General features: G+C 40.6%; 1 protein-coding gene and 1 long non-coding RNA gene across 14 annotated transcripts in view; one reads left to right on the top strand and one right to left on the bottom strand.

Annotated features, from left to right (window-relative positions):
• LOC148004318 (uncharacterized) overlaps nt 1-16632 on the top strand; it is a 114154-nt gene that overhangs the window by 76367 nt on the left and 21155 nt on the right. For 7 of the 11 annotated variants that reach the window (XR_015628002.1, XR_015627995.1, XR_015627999.1 and 4 more), the window contains one exon: nt 12824-13004. The exons of 3 other annotated variants lie outside the window; for them this stretch is intronic. This is a non-coding gene — a long non-coding RNA (uncharacterized LOC148004318). Of the gene's footprint in view, nt 1-12823; nt 13005-16632 lie in introns of those variants that run through there. One more of the 11 variants, XR_015628005.1, reaches the window with a different exon arrangement.
• The window catches only part of Ppp2r3a (protein phosphatase 2, regulatory subunit B'', alpha), a 140014-nt gene that overhangs the window by 49417 nt on the left and 73965 nt on the right, over nt 1-16632 (bottom strand). For all 3 annotated transcript variants that reach the window (XM_087562862.1, XM_087562863.1, NM_001012202.2), the window contains 2 exon segments: nt 12837-12939; nt 2889-2963 (listed from right to left, as the gene is read on the bottom strand). In XM_087562862.1, coding sequence (XP_087418988.1) covers nt 2889-2963; nt 12837-12939 — 178 coding nt within the window.

Below are 16632 nucleotides of genomic sequence, written 5' to 3' on the forward strand. Positions count from 1 at the left end.
AGACTTCAGCTACTGCTCTAGTGCCCTGCCTGCTGGCCTGCTGGCCGTGGACTAACGCTCTGTAACTAATAATCCCCCATTAAAGTCTTCCTTGTACGTGTGGTCTTCATCATGATGTCACCACAGCAACAGAAGAACTAAGACACACACAGTTTGTTTTAAAGGAGATGACAGAAATGCTGATGAGAATGTAGGGAAAGAGCAATCCTTACTACAGTGTAGGGGTGGAAACTGGTACAGCAATTTTGGAAATTGGTATGGAAGGCTTTAAGAAGTTAAAAATAGAAAGTATATAGGAATTATATGACCTATCGGTACCACTCCTGGGCTTTTACTTAAAGGTCTCTATTCTATTACAAAGATACACATAGTCTATGTTTAATGATACAGCTTTCCCACTAACAAGGAAATGAGACCAGCTTAGATGTTTATCAGTAAATGAGAGGACAATGAAAAAAAAATACGTATACAAAGGAATTTTACTTAGTTGTAAGGAGAATGAATTTCACAAGAAAGTAGCTGGATCTGGAAGCTATTGTATCGAGTGAGTTAAGCCAGACTTAGAAAGACAAATTCTGCACATTATTTTTCCTGTGTGGATCCTAGTTTTGAAAGGTTTATTTATTTTTATTTTATGTGTATGAGTGTTTTACCAGCCTGCATGTAAGTGTACCATGTGCGTGCAGTGCCACAGAGGTGAGAAAGGGGGGACCAGGCCCCCCAGAAGTGGACTTATAGATGGTAGAGTCGCCATGCGGATGCTGGAAACTGATCAATCCCAGGTCCTCTGAATTAGCTGCTGAGCTGTTTCTCTAGCTCCAGGACCTGTTTTTAATGTTTGTGTTTGTGAGGGAGGCTTGAGTGTGGGTATGGGCTATGAAACTTGAAGCAGGACTACAGAAGGGCATTACAGCAGGAGGAGGGAAGAGAGCACATGTGACATGAAAATAGAGAGGGGTCACTACAAATGGAAGGGCACAAAGTGGGGGGTCACAGAGAGCAGGAGAGCCAGGAGGATAGGAGAATCAATTGAAACAACTTTCCCTAAAATTCTATAACAAAAGATTACTTTGTATGCTAGTCATAGACATTAGTGAGCAAAACTGCACAGGGATGAGGGGACAATGGAGGACTGGACAAGGACTGTGGGTTGAATTCCAAGTGACATGGGAAACTGCGGGAAGCTTGGAGCAGAGCAGTCATGTGATCTGACTTGTACTTTTAAAGGTTAACTGTTTTGGGACGACTAGTCTGTACCGGCAATGATGGTGGAAGCAGAAAGACCAGCCAGAAGTCATGCAAGTGAGAAAGTGCCCTGTGGATTGCGGGGAGACAACTGCTAGTGCAGGAAGGTTAGTGAGCAAAGCTAACTTCTGAGACGGTTTGCTAGAATAATGACACCACCCTCTGGCTTAGAAAAATCTTACATTTTAAAATCTAATCCTCTCTCTCCCTCTTTCTCTCTCTGTTTCTCTCCCTCCCGTGTGTGTGTGTGTGTGTGTGTGTGTGTGTGTGTGTGTGTGTGTGTGTGTACGTGTACATTCCATGGCATGAGTATGGAGGTCAGAGAATACCTTATGGGAGTTGGTTCTCTTTTCCATCATGCTGTGGTGTACCAAACTTGGGTAACTAGGCTTTCTGGCTAGGCTGCGAAGCCTCTTTTGTTTGCTTGTTTTGAAGACAGGGTCTCTCAATGTAGTTCTGGTTGTTCTGGAACTTGCTATGTAGACCTGGATGGCCTCCAAATTCATAGAAATTCACTGGTCTCTGCCTCCTGAGTGCTTGGCTTAAAGGCGGACATTACCATGTCTAGCTGCTGAGCTTTCTTACTGGCCAAAATCTTACCAAGTGTTTTAGCATCAAAAGACAAACAATGGAAAAGCAAAGACAGACATTCCAATAGGGGAAATACTAAAATAACATAGTAGCCATTTGGTATATTAGACCTATATTCTCAAAATGACAGAATTCTCCCTAGAGGAGACTGCCCTATTTACCTGAGTTACCTATGTAAGCTATTGGCAAAGGCTGTCTCACTTTAGTGCATCTGTGAATATGAAGTATGCCTTGAGCTTGTGTTTTGAATACCTTAGCCCCAGATGATCCTGGGGTTATCTGGGCAGAGACTGCACTGCTGGGCTGTCCCCTCTCACTCATGATGACCTGTGACTCATCAGATCTGAGTAGCTGACAAACAAGGAGCATGAGCACTGTAACTGTGAGCATGTTATTTTAGATTCCCATATGGTCTGTTTTGTTTACACATAAGCTACTTATTATCTATCTCTAGACACAATTTTAGGGGTCTGGAGACATCTATTTTGGGGGGCTAAACTGTTGATAATTATTATCAGTATTTCTTAGAAATGCTGAAGCCCACTGAATATGAACATCTGTAACAGTAAAGACACTGGATAGAGAGGTGAATTAGAAGTTAAGAACTCTGGTGGCTCTTCCAGGGGACCCAGGTTCAATCCCCAGCACCCACATGGTGCCTTATGGCAGTCTTGTAGCTCCAGTTCTAGGGACACTGATGCCTTTTCTTAGTTTCCTCAGGCACCGCATGCACATGAACACAGACATATATGGTGGCAAAATACCCATACAAATAAAAATAAATCTCAAAAAAAAGTGAATGTATGCCTTATAGTACCAGATAGAATATTAGTGCAATTTTATACCACAGACCTCTTTTAAGTATTGACCCACATGTGAAGGGATATGAATACAAATAAAAATTACCCATTTTTCACTTTTTACCTTATTTCCACTTAAAATGATCATTACAGACCAAATCTTCTGTACAACAATGTGAAATCCTGGATACTAGAGAACAAGAGAGAGGCGACTTAAGCAGTTTTATTACAACAAACCAGTGCCCATCTTACCGTGGTGATGTAGCGGGAATGGAATTCAGGAGCATCTTTCAGGAAGGTGAGGCCAGGGTGTGTATCTACCACATCCTTAAAAAGATTGAAATCAAAACTAAGTTAACAAACGGAAAAAAACAGAACACAACCTCCTTAGAAGTTTTTCCTTCCTGTGGAATAGGCTGACAGTTGAGCAAATATTCTATTCTAGAATACTGCATAATACACTGAAAATTTAATTTATTCATTATTATAAGCATGTTTATAATACATGATTTTCTACATGCACATAATATGCTTAAATATAAAAAATTTAAATTATCTATATTTAGTGATTCACGAGTCAATGTCTTAGAGGTATGTATGTTCTGCAATCCTAACACAGTAAAAGCTGTCTGAAAAAGCCACCAGAAATCTCAGTAGGATTTACTGAGAGTCATGACAGAGACAAGCCAAGAAAAATGATTTTCTTTCTTAATCCAGAGGCATGAAACTTGGGGAGGGGGAGCTGAAGAGATGCTAATGCCCAAGAGTGCAGCCAGGCGTGCTGGCACTTGGACTTTACAAGTGAGAGGAGAGACGAGACAGGAAGAGTCCACATTTGAGGTTTGCCTGTTCTAAAGAAAAAAATTTACATGGACAAATTTGTTTTCAATCTAAGATTTTGTTTATCTTAAAATCTATTATCTTGTTCTTGTGGGAGATTATTAGTTGAGTCTTTGAAAACTTTGTCTAATTGGAGTTTTAAAGCACTTTTACCCTAGAGACTATTAGAAATCGTTACTCCTAAATTAACTACAATGCTAAAACAGGCGTATCTATTAATTTCTAACAAAACAGCTTAAAACTAGGTTTTACTGCTTATAGTTTTGTGGACTTGGAAATAATTTTATATTTTCAGATGAACTGTGAAAAATACTGCAGAGAAACTTTCTGTGACTTTCTTCCATCTTCCAAAGATAGTAACCCACAAACCATAGAACAATGATCAAACTAGGAAACAAACATCTGTACAGTCCTAAGCTACAGACCTGACCAGATTTCACCACTTTCCAATTCTGGCCCTCTGGTCTGTTGCATCTAGTCGTTCTCTCTGGTCTCTGGCCTGTAATGCTTCTTTCCTGTTTTCATGACTGCAGTGCTTTTAATGAATTCTGGTAAGTTATGTCTCTCAGCTTGGCTTTGTCTTAAGTTTTCCTCAAACAGATTAAATTCACACATTTCCATTAGGAATAACCGCAAAGGTGATGCTGTGTCCCTTTCCAGTGCACCACACAGGCAATATGTGATTAGTTCTGTGACTCAAACTGACCCAGCTTTGGCCATGTGGAACTCTTTGATTTAGGATCTTTCTGACTGTCCTGTCCTTTGTACTTTTAAGTTCACCTTGCATTTTCCTTTTCCCATATTTTATGCCAACCTTCTAAGATTCAATAGTTCATTTTAGTGGAGAAGAATTTTAGAAATTGAGTCTGGATGCTATGTGTCCCCATTATTACTGAGTATCACTGCTTTCAGACCCTGTAGCAGGCATAACTATACATGTATGTGCCTCTGTGAAACTATAACTATATAATACTATAAAATACTATGTATTAATTACTCTGGTTCCAATCCAGTACAAGAAAAGTTTACTCATGACTTCTTTCTTTTCTTTGTAACTATAAAAGTGAGAGACCTTGCTCTCATCTACAATGTAATTAGCTACTTGTTCAATCCTGCTGTACCAAAAAAATGTAGGGCTGGAGAGATGACTGTTCTTCCAGAGGTCCTGAGTTCAATTCCCAGCAACCACATGGTGGCTCACAACCATCTGTAATGGGAGCTGGCACCCTCTTCTGGTGTGTCTGAAGACAGTGACAGTGTACTCATATATATAAAATAAATTCTTAAAAAAATAAATATACTAATATAATATTTGTATGTAGTTGCTTTGGTCTTTTTTAAATCATTTTTTTAGTCTAAGGATTTTATTCATATCTACACTGTATGTGATCAAATGTGTCTTCCCATTCCCTTCCTCCCCTTCCTTCCACTTCCTCCTTTATTACCTGCCACTTTCCATCTCCCAACTTCATGTCTCCCTGTTAAAAGTCCACTTAGTGCTTCATGTAAGAGCGTGAATGTAGGACCCTTTACTGAGCACAGGTAGTTTCTCACGGACCACATCCCTGAAGAAAGCTGGCGTTCTCTCCCCTTTAGCCATCACGACAGAGCTCTGCTGTCTCTGGCAAATACTGTTTCTATAGATGTCTATCCCTTCTCTGTAACGATTCCTTGTCTTTTATCCTCTGCACACCGACCAGTTGTGGGTCTTTGTATTAATCACCACCTACTGCGAAAGAAGCAGAGCCCAGGCCCTTGGCAAGAGCAGCAAGTGCTCTTGGATACTGAGCCATCTCTGCTGCCCTACATTTTCTGGGACAAATGTTACTGGGTCACAGCATCTTCTATATGGTAGCATTTTATTACATTTCATCACTAGTTATGAAATTGCATTTATTTGCAGTTCTCTTTGTAATGTATTTACCTGAATTAGGTATCAGTGATGTTTGCTTTAGAAATGATCTAGGGTTATCCATTTCAATATTCTGGAATGATTTATAGAACATAGACTACCTGGTCTTTGAAAAATTGGACAATTTCTCTTGTGAAACTACTTGTTGTTGGCTGCTTTTAAGATGTTTATTAACGTCTTTACAACTTTTGTACAACTTAGACTGTTAAATTTCCCAAGTAAAATGAGTCAACCTGGGTCCCATGTCTTTCTAGAAAATTGTCCATTTCACCTAGGTTTTAAAAATTTATTCTCATAGAGTTTGTATAGTACCCTTCTGTTTTTTACCTAAAAGAATTAACTTAATTTTCACAATACAAATGAAAGTACTTTTTTTGGTTCCATTTCTCCTTTCCCAAATTATTTTAATAAGACAAAGTGAATCTTTCTTATTATATTGTTATAAACCAGAGTCACAGCACCATAATCTCTTGGAGAAGTAGAATAAATAAAATAAAATTGATATAAAGAAGCCTTTCCTCTTTGTTCAGATAAGTGGGTATAACCAAGGGACAGCAGCTCTAATGACTGGAGGCCCATGTGTCACCAGCATGCCCTCTCCCACAGGTGTCCTCTTTCCAGGTCCCACTGGTATTATCTTAAGAGAAGGGCCTATCACTGGCGTCATGTGAGAACTTCTCATGGAATTCTGGCATCATACCAAGGGGAAGAAAATAGGGGGACTAGAGGGAGGCAGGACCATGTCCTACAGGAAGAGGGGAAGATGGAGTTGCAGGTATCTTTCTTTGTTGGAAGTAGCCATGGTGGTGTCAGTCAGGCTCTGAGTTAGGTCTTCCATTTGTCAGTGCCAGTTTGCCGACACTTGCACTCTATTTGTGCCCCACCTAGTGCAGCGTGTCCTCCTCACGGATGAAGTAACGGGTGAGCCATTAATCCAGTAATCAGAACAGAATGCAGGCATGTTGCTCTGCAGGCTACCAGCCACTCTGTTCCAAGCCCACTACCAAAATGACATATATAGGATGGTAAAATAGTCTTTTGTGACTTTAACTTTCCTTTGGTTGAATGGTGGCTTACAACCATCTTTAGTTCCAGTCCCAGGGGCTCTAACATCTTTTTTTGGCCTCAATTGGCACCAGGTATGCATGTGGTGCCCAGACATATATGCAGACAAAACACTAATATAAAGTAAACAAAAATTTAAACAATGTATTTACTTATATTTTAAGAAATTTAGGGGCTGGAGAGATGGCTCAGTGGTTAAGAGCACTGACTGCTCTTCCAAAGGTCCTGAGTTCAAATCCCAGCAACCACATGGTGGTTCATAGCCATCTGTAATGAGATGCCCTCTTCTGATGTGTCTGAAGTGTACTCATATACATAAAATAAATAAATCTTTAAAAAAAAAAGAAATTTGGGGCTGGGGATTTAGCTCAGTGGTAGAGCGCTTACCTAGGAAGCGCAAGGCCCTGGGTTCGGTCCCCAGCTCCGAAAAAAAGAACCAAAAAAAAAAAAAAAAAAAAAAAGAAATTTATAGCACACAAAGCAATGGTTTTTATCAAGGCATTTTCATACATATAAGTCTTAGAGTTTTGTTCTTACTCATCCATTTCCCACAATACCTTTCCTTGGTCTGCCTGTGACATTGTTGCTGATTCCCTTCTTTCAAAAAAATCTTTTCTTCTAGCATATATATTGTATTACCCTCTCTTTCCCTGAATCCCTTAAGCCCTCTTCTTTCTAGCTCATCTTCTTTTTATTTTCAAGACACTCCTCCATGCGCACGCACGCACACACACACACACACACACAGACACACACACACACACACACACACAATCACGCACTTAAATCTAGAACCCAAATGTGAGAAAACAAAGAATTTGTCTGAGTCTGGATTATTTCATTTTATCTCCAGTCCCTTTAAATTATTCTGCAAAGGTCATAATTTAATTTCCCCTATAGATAAAAATATTCCATTGAATATATATAAATATAAATAACCTCTTTTTCTTTTGATCAAATCAGTTACTACTGTCAAGCACTGTACTTCATTTAAGCCTTTATCCCTAGTACTCCAGAGCCAGAGGAAAAGGCAGGCACATCTCAGCCTCGTCTACCTAGGGAGTTCCAGGCCACTCATGGCTACATAGTGAGACATTGTTTCAAAATAAAAACAAAAATAAAATAAAACAAATTTCAATTTAGCAAAACTGCTATTGGTTTTCTATTCTCTGTCTCTTTAATTCTTGATATTGGGGGCTAGGTTGACAGGTACACAGGGCTAAGTATACCACATCTTTTCCCCTCCATTTGTGTATGATCAAAATTATCTATTATTATTAACAAGGCTGGACATGGTCATACACACCTGTAATCCCAGCACATGGGAGGTTCAGCAGAAGGACTGTAAATTCAAGAACACCCTGGGCTCCACAGTGAGTTTGAAGTCAGCCTTAGCTATATAGTGAAACTACTTCCAGATGGGCATGGAGGCACATGACTTTAATCCTAGCACTTGGGAGGCAGAGACAAGTAAGCATATCTCGTTGAATCTGAGGCCGACATAGTGAGTTCCAGGCTAGCCAGAGGTACATAACAAGATCCCGCCTCAAAAAACAAACAAAACAAACCCAAAACATACCCAAACAAAATTAAAACAATAAGACACTTTTCAGAGTAAAGGACTGGATGGGTTATATAGCTCAGTTGATAGTGTGCCTAAGCATGTATGATGCCCTGGGTTTGATGCCTAGCATCTCATAAAACATGTATGGTGGTGCCTGTGCATAATCCCAGTATTTAGAAGGAAAGGCAGGAGGGTCACTAGTTCAAGGTCATCCTGCACACCATCCCTGCTTCTCCCTGCAACTCTCTTCCTCACCTCCACGTCTTTTTGTTTTATTTTGTTATTCCCTGATTTTAAGCATGGTTTGTGTGTGACCACAGGTTTGGAACTCTCTGTAGGAACTTGGCGGGCTCATTATTGGGTACATTACTAAAAGAAATGACTGTCCCTTCTTCAGAATCTATCAGTGGTCAGTAATCCAGCAGGTAAGGTGTGCTGGTTAGTTTCTGTCAACCTGACACTTAAGTAGAAGAGTGGGAAGAGGAATCTCAAAGGAAGAACTGTCTCCATCAGACTGGGCTGTAGGTATGACGGTGGACCATTTTCTTGATTAATGATGAATGTGGGAGGGCCCAGCTCACTGTGGGTGGGAGCACCTCTGGGCAGGTAGTCTCGAGTGGTTTAAGAAAGCAAGAAGGACAAGCCATGGGAAGCAGGTCAATAAGCAGCTTTCCTCCACGGCTCCTGCCTTGGAACTGTGATGAACTGTGATGGGGACATGTAAGCCAAATAAACCCTTTCCTTCCCAAGTTGCTTTGGGTCAGTGTTCTATATTAGCAACAGAGAGGCAAATTAGAAGATTAGGACCCCACGATCCCCTCTATGAATCATGGCTGGTGATAGACCCAGTTTTGTGTATGCCCAATGCAAACAACTGCAGGTGCTATGAGAACATATTTACAACTCATGAAATGATAACATTTCATTGTCTTTCTCCCAATCTTCCAGGTCTTACATTCTTTCTGCTCTTTCTGTGATATTCTCTGAGCCTCAGATGTGTGGTGTAACTGTCCTGTTCAGAGCTGAGCACTCAACCATCACCACCGTATTCTCAGCACCTAGAGCAGCCATGATATTCATCCTTTCATGTGTGGGGAAAAGATTTAAAATCGATTCTTAGGAAGTTTCCAGAATATATATTATAGCCAGGCATGGTGGCATAGACCTTTAATCTAAGCACTTGGGAGGCAGAGGCCGGAGGATCTCTGAGTTCAAGGCCAGTGGTCTATGGTGGTTTGTATATACTTGGCCCAGGGAGTGGCACTATGCAGAGGTCTAGCCGTGTTGGAGTAGGTGTGTCATGTGGGGTGGGCTTGGAGACCCCCATCCTATCTGCCAGAGGAGCCAGTCTTCTCCTAGCAGCCTTCAGATGAAGATGTAGAACTCTCAGCTCCTCCTGCACCATGCCTGCCTGGATGCTGCCATGTTCCCACCTTGATATGGACTGAACCTCTGAACCTGTAAGGCAGCCACTGCAGGTTGGTGTCATTCGCAGGTGAGGGCTGGCACAAGTTAGGTCAAGGCCATGATTGGACAGTAAAAAAATAAAGCAGGGACAAAGCTTTTGTAAGGCGGGAGAGGGGAAGGAAGGAGAATCAACATGGAGACGGAGAAGGATGACCCAGATCCAGGTGGTCCTGAATCGCCAAGGTAGCCGGGATGGACTTCTGTAGGCAAATTTATCTTATCTAGGTGGGCAGTTTATATCCTTATCAGTTGGTTGTAGGTTTATTGTGTGGATGTAGTGTGGATTGAGAATTTAACATGTAAATCTGATTGTCGGGTTGTAGTTTGTTGAGTCTTGATTTAACGGGTTGTTGGGAGTTTACACCATAACTATTAGGGGGCGGATGTTGGGAATGTAAACACAGCATCGGCACAGAGTTACGAGAGGGAAGCCGCTGCTGGGACCAGGGGGTGGATGCTGGAAATGTGAACAGAATCCACGGTAAGAGAGTCACAGTGATAAGAGGTCTCTGTGTTTTGAGTGAGGGCAGGGCAGGCTGACAGGGTGCCAAGTTGGAACGGCTTGTGGATTCCCTGGGCCTGGAACTAGGGAGAGTGAGACTGCCAGGGTACAGCTGTTCCACCCTTTTATTTTATTGCTGCAACAAGTCTCAAGTAAATGTTGTCCTTACAAGAGTTGCCTTGGTCATGGTGTCTGTTTACAGTAGTAAAACGCTAACTAAGTCTATACTGTGAGTTTCAGAACAGTCAGCACTACATAGCAAGATCTTATCTCAAAACAAAGCAGAAATAACATACAATGTTATTGATTATAGTCAGTGTATTGCACAATAATCTTTTGAACAGACTCCTATTTATCTGTGCATCCCTGTTGAACATCTTTCCCAGCTGTGTAAGTGACAAAGATAGCAGGATCGCTGGGGCCTGCTGGCTGGGAGCTGAGCTCAGGTCCAGTGAGAGATCCTGTCTCAAAGAAATAAGGTGGGGAGTGTGTAGAGCAGGATGTCTTCCTCAAGCTTCTCTGAGTAGAGTGTGTACACAGCACACACGCAAACATGCAGACACACACCTCCACACACATAAACACACACTTAAAGAATAGATTCTGGGACTGATTTATTTTACAGAAAAAGCAAAGAACCTCTGGATTCGAATGAAGGCTCTTCTGGACATGGATCACTGTTACTTCAGTAATAACCCTAATTTCAGACCTGAGGCACAGCTTCATGCTGAGGGAAAATTAACATTTTCTTCCAGACTGTATATATAAGGGCTCAATATAAAAACTTAAGTGACAGAAAATAAAAACTTAAATTTTTTTGGATTTATTTATTTTATTATTTTATGCATATGAGTGTTTTGCCTGCATGTTTATCTGTGCACCACATGCCTGATGACCACAAAGGCCACAAGAGGACGCTGGAGCTGCCATGTGGGTGCTGGTAATAAAATCTGAGTTCTCTGTAGGAGCAATGTTGCTTTTAACCACTGGGCCAATGCCCCATCTCAAAACATACTTAAGTTCTGAGATTTAGTCATGAAGATCTGAGACATGCTTTCTACATGTAAACAATATTAGTAAACAAAGATTTTAGCATCTCTGAAACAGAAAAGAAAAAATGAAAACTGTCCTGTTTTTCATTTATTTGGCTCCATTAGTGAAAATTATTTCACACAAATTTGTTCCCTGGATGAGTAAATAGGGAGCCTATGCAAATAATATCAATGATGAATGTCCCTGAGGTCTGTTAGAGTAACAAGGCCTATTGCCCTTAACCTAAATTATTCCTAGCTGGAGTGCTCTGAGAGGCAGCAGGCTTTGTGCCTTTTTCTCTCCTACAAGTACTTTCTTTTTACTGTGTTCCTGTCTACCTTTATGGCTGGTGGCAATTGTGTTACAAATGTCAGTATGATGGATTAAAGTTTCCATTTTCTTATTCCATCATTTGTTCATTCATTCGTTCATTCGTTCGTTCGTTCGTTCGTTCATTCACTGGTTTCTCGAGACAGATCTTCCTAAGTTTAGTCTGTAGGTTGTATCCTCTTGCTCGCTCTCCAGTGCTAGGATTGTAGGCAGGCACTAGCAAGCACCACCATGCACAGTTCTTCTTCCTATTCTAGACTTCTGTTACAATAGATCTCAGTGGAACAATCGGACAGCCATCTTAGGGATGTGCATAAATCAAAGAGTGAAGATACGCCCAGTTCATGATAGTTGTTCTGATTACTCCATAGCCTTTTCTTTCTTTTTTAAAAATTGTTTATGTATGTGAGTACATTGTCACTATCTTCAGACACACCAGAAGAGGTCATTGGATCTCATTACAGATGGTTGTGAGCCACCATGTGGTTGCTGGGAATTGAACTCAGGACCTCTGGAAGAGCAGTCAGTGCTCTTAACCACTGAGCCATCTTTCCAGTCCCCTTAGCCTTTTCTTGTTTCTTACCAGATTCTTTATTTTTAATTTTTAAAAAATTTTCATACTACATTATTTTGACTATATTCTTTTTCCTCCTGGATCCTCAACTTCAAGTTTTTCTCATTCTTAGAAACAAACAACAAAACACCGCCCCTCCCCCACCTCAGTTCATTTTATGTGGGCCCACTCTTCCTAACCAATGAGGCTTGCCCTGGAGAATGGTTGATACACCCAATGTCACTGCATTAAGAAAACTGATTGTGGGGGCTGGGGATTTAGCTCAGTGGTAGAGCGCTTGCCTAGGAAGCGCAAGGCCCTGGGTTCGGTCCCCAGCTCCGAAAAAAAGAACCAAAAAAAAAAAAAAAAAAAAAAAAGAAAAAAAAAAAAAGAAAAAGAAAACTGATTGTATCTCTTTCAAATGCTATCAGTTCCTGTTAGGTTCTTAACTATGGTTGATGTTATCATTTTTCAAACTGTGTTTTAAAATTCTCAAGTTTCCTAAGATGCTTCCGTGCTTACTGTGAATGACTAAGGAGGAGGCTGGATGCAGTGGGAACAGCCTGGTTTTGTCTATTTTATACTGAGTTCTGTTTTAGATTCCATTCAACAAAATATTTTTACTACTAAAACAATTTGAAAACGATTCTTAGCAATCTGGTTTCTAGATGTATGTAGCTCAATTGCATAGTTACACTTTAAAACGAAAAATTATAGTTATACTTTAAAATGAAAAATATCATCACAAGGTATATGGCTACATATACCTTAATCCTGGCATTTGAGATTAAGAGTTTGACGTTAGCACTGGCTATACAGTAAGATGCGTTATTAATAAACAAAACATTTCAGAAACAACCAGCCAAAGAAACAAACAAAAAAACCCCTTTCAAACTCCAAAAATAAATTCCATTTTTAAAAGGTACGAAAAGCACCTGAAGTAGAGGGATAAAATCCTCTTGTTGGAGATGGCTGCAGCTGGGCTTTGCCAGAAGCCAGATGAACCTGGAGGCATCATCATGATGGTCACTTAGCAACCTGCGAAAGAAACATTGGTTAGGAAGATCTGGTACTTACAACATACAATGACTGCACATTTACAGGTTGGTAATTTCAGTCTGACTTGGGTGCTATTTAGATTTAAGAATCAAATGTTCTTTCTTTTCATTTTCAGTGCTGGGAATTAAAGGGTAAACTTCATGCAAGTCCCCTACTACTGTTACCCCTCTGTCCAAATGCTCCCCTCTCAATGGCTTCCATGTGCCTGACTTTTGTCAAAGGAGTATCAATTACATGATCGTGAACTTTTCTTCTTGAGCGTTTTTGAGACTGAGAGCACAGGGTAAAATGAACAGATACAGGTAAAATAAGTGTTATTAGGGGAGAAGGCCCATTCAGTTAAGCCTGACAGGGGGCTTTTAAAGAACAAACTTCAGAAAACCAGTTCTCTGTTATTTGTTCTGTTTCTAAAATTCTTCACCTCCAACTACAGTTCCATAAACTCTGACAGAAAAGTCAAAACACTGGAAAAGCAAAACTTAAACACTTTTCAAACTACTCTTTTTCCTGGACACGTGTACGTGTGTGTGCATGTGCGTGCATGCATGCGTGCGTGTGTGTGTGTGTGTGTGCGTGTGTGTGTGTGTGTGTGTGTGTGTGTGTGTGTGTGTGTGTGTGTAAAAATGGTGGTATCAAGCCAGGGGACACATGACTTTAACGCCAACACTTAGGAGGCAGAGCTACGACAGTGTTGGTGAGTTTAAGGCCAGTCTGGACTACAGAGCCAATTCTAGGACAGTTGGTTCCAGGACAGAAACCTTGTCTTGAAAAACAGTAACAATAGGAAAAAAGGTATTACTAGTCTTTGTTATCTGGGGGTTTGAAACTTTGGAGCCATTTAATTATTTTTTCTATTTCTTATTATCTATATCTAACTAACTCCAGATTTTCTTATTTTTCATTGTTAATCATTTATTGAATGCTAACTGTGTGTCAGATATTTTATCTGGCCTTGAGTGAGCTTGGATAAAAGAAAACAAGATAGTTTTATTCCCTGTAAGGAATGTACAGTTCAGTGTTTGGTTTCCAGTGGAACCTCCACAGTATTGAGTAATGAAAGGACAGAGGGGGCCTGTGGGGTTCCCTGTAGAGTGAAGTAGGAAAGAGGTGTGGTGGAGGAGGGTAGCACAGACAGACAGATGCCTGGTGTCAGAGTCACACAGCACCTGGGCAACACAAAGTGCAGAGGGAGTAAGAGGAGGGCATGTGCGAATAAAATCTAAGATGGCCTCTTTTAGATCAGGCCAAGACTTTGCTCCACAGAAGGGTTTTAAGTGACATGGTCAGATGTGGCTTTCAAAAACATTAAGCATGAGACCACAGCAGTCTGAGCACCGCATAGGCAGCATGAGACAGAAAGGGCCACCCTGGGTGGAGGGAAAGGATGTGGTGCCTTACAGGTGATTACAAGGCTCCAGCAGAGACCATTAGATGTTTGGACGATAGATGGGATTACTGGAGTCCTGAAGACATTTCCCACAAAATGTTCTGGACAACTGCTTCTTGCCATTTCTACATTTCTCTACAAGTTCTGGACCTTATCAACATGGAGAGACTGCTAGGGAGAGTCCTCACAGACTCATTCAACCTTTCAGCACAGACAATTCTACAACAATCTTTGATTATTCAAGTCTCTTACCCAAAATGTACAGTATGCTACCACTTAAATGCCCAAGTTTAAATGCCTACACTGTCACTAAGCTAGAAGGTGCCTACCACTTCTCTTACTACTTTGTAAGTGAAACTTCCACTCCAGGCACAGAACTTGGCTTACTGACTCATGCAGAGAAAACTTTCAAAATGCTAATGCTCTAACAAACCCCACACTGACTTTGTTTTGAGCTACAGTCACTGAAAACCACTGAAAAATTGATGGAATAATAAAAAAGTGATGAGGTTTATAAAGGGAAGTGTTTTTATACATTTTAAGAAAAGGATTGCAATGTACAATAGATGAGAAATAATCCGAAATGACAAAGTCCAGTTAACTCTTTTAAAAAAAATAATCAAAAGCATGAAATAGAAAAAGGTGATTTATAGTTTTTTGTTAGTGGTCCAGGCTGATGACCTCCCTAAAGCAAGAGATTTAAAAAATTAAACTTTAAAAAAAAGCCATAAAGACTGAAGAACAAAGGCAGGCATAGCTATCCTGCAGTGACCATATGCTTTTAAGGCAAGTGTTGTTTTATTAGTGACAAACAGCAATATGAACCAGAGAGAAAGCAGAGCACAGCTAGCACTAAAGAGGAGCTCTGCCCCCAAGCTGATGCTCTAGCAATGTAAGAAAGGAGGTGGAGCTATGACTCCCCCAAAACTGTCCTGGTTCTAAGGGCAAGTGTAGATGTGCAATGGGTAGCAACATGGAGACAAGAGGGGATGATTGCTCATTCTAAACCCAACCCAAAGGCATCCCGAGCAGGGGAAGGATTTCCTTAGCTTTTGAGTTCTCAATTTAACTTTAGTTATAAAAATTCTCTACAGCTCTCATTAATAGAGCAAGCCAGAATGCATATGTCTATATCAACATATTTTAACTCTATACTGTCACTTTCCAGTTATTCTTTGTGCTTGAATACTTTTTGGACTTAAAATATAGTATCTTATACACAGCAGTCCAGCCGCACAGGCATTCATCGCGATCTTCCTACATCAGCTTTCAAAGTGCTGAATTGCAGGCATGAGCCCTTATGCCTGCTTGGCTTAGACATTTTAATATACTATATTTGGAACTCAAATTGCTTTCTGTGAAGGGTAAAATTCACAACAAAACTGTTAAAAACTCAAATCCCTTTCCTAGGGATGGTAACTCAAACTATCGTTCACTTAGTGTCTAAACACTTACACTTGAGCCTTCCTTACAGGATCTGGCTTTTAAATGGCATTTTACCAGGAGCTCCCACTAGAGGGCACCCAAACCATTTAGTAACTGACAATGTACACTCATTCAGTAGGGTTCTTTTACCACAGAGGTATGGAACAGTTGCTTGTGCTGTGTAACCCTGTGAGCAGTTTTCTGCAGACTTGCCTATCATGACTTTCTGTTCATTTACTTTTCTGCAGAAGTTGTTTTCCCTCAGAGATAGCAGCATGGATATAACTTGGTGGCCGTCACTGCTGTGTTGCTCTACCTGCCCTCTCTCAGAAACAAGTCTCAACTGAAAACTGGCTGTGATTCCCCCAGTAAACATGTAAATCAAACTGGACACAAGCTGTCCTTTGCTGTAGTCAGCCTCAGTTACTCATACTGTCCTAGAGTATTAAAAATATATTATCAGCAGCTGTATTTCCTCTGGTTAGCTATGGTATCTCTTCTGCTAGACTATTTCCTGTTTGTTTTTAATCTCCAGTTTGCTTACACTCAACACTCACATCTTGCTTTTCCCTAGACTGCTAGGTAGTTTTTGTCCAACCACACTGAGCTCATTAACTGAGGAAGCCTCTGACTAGGGCTGTGTCAGGTATTTACTCCTTTAAACTCCAGCTCATGTGACAGATGAGGACTTTTCAGGGCCAGGCATCTACCTGGATAAAGGAAGATAGTTGAAGAAGCCCAATCATCTATACATCTATACATCATTTAAATTCTTAAATCCTACTACTGGTTTTACATACTAATTAAACCCAAAATTCTCAGTTCAGATTCAGACTTTGCTCCTGGGAAAGGAAAAGACC

The sequence above is a fragment of the Rattus norvegicus genome, chromosome 8 (assembly GCF_021556685.1).
Source record: "Rattus norvegicus strain SHRSP/BbbUtx chromosome 8, alternate assembly SHRSP_T2T, whole genome shotgun sequence".
Taxonomy (NCBI): domain Eukaryota; kingdom Metazoa; phylum Chordata; class Mammalia; order Rodentia; family Muridae; genus Rattus; species Rattus norvegicus.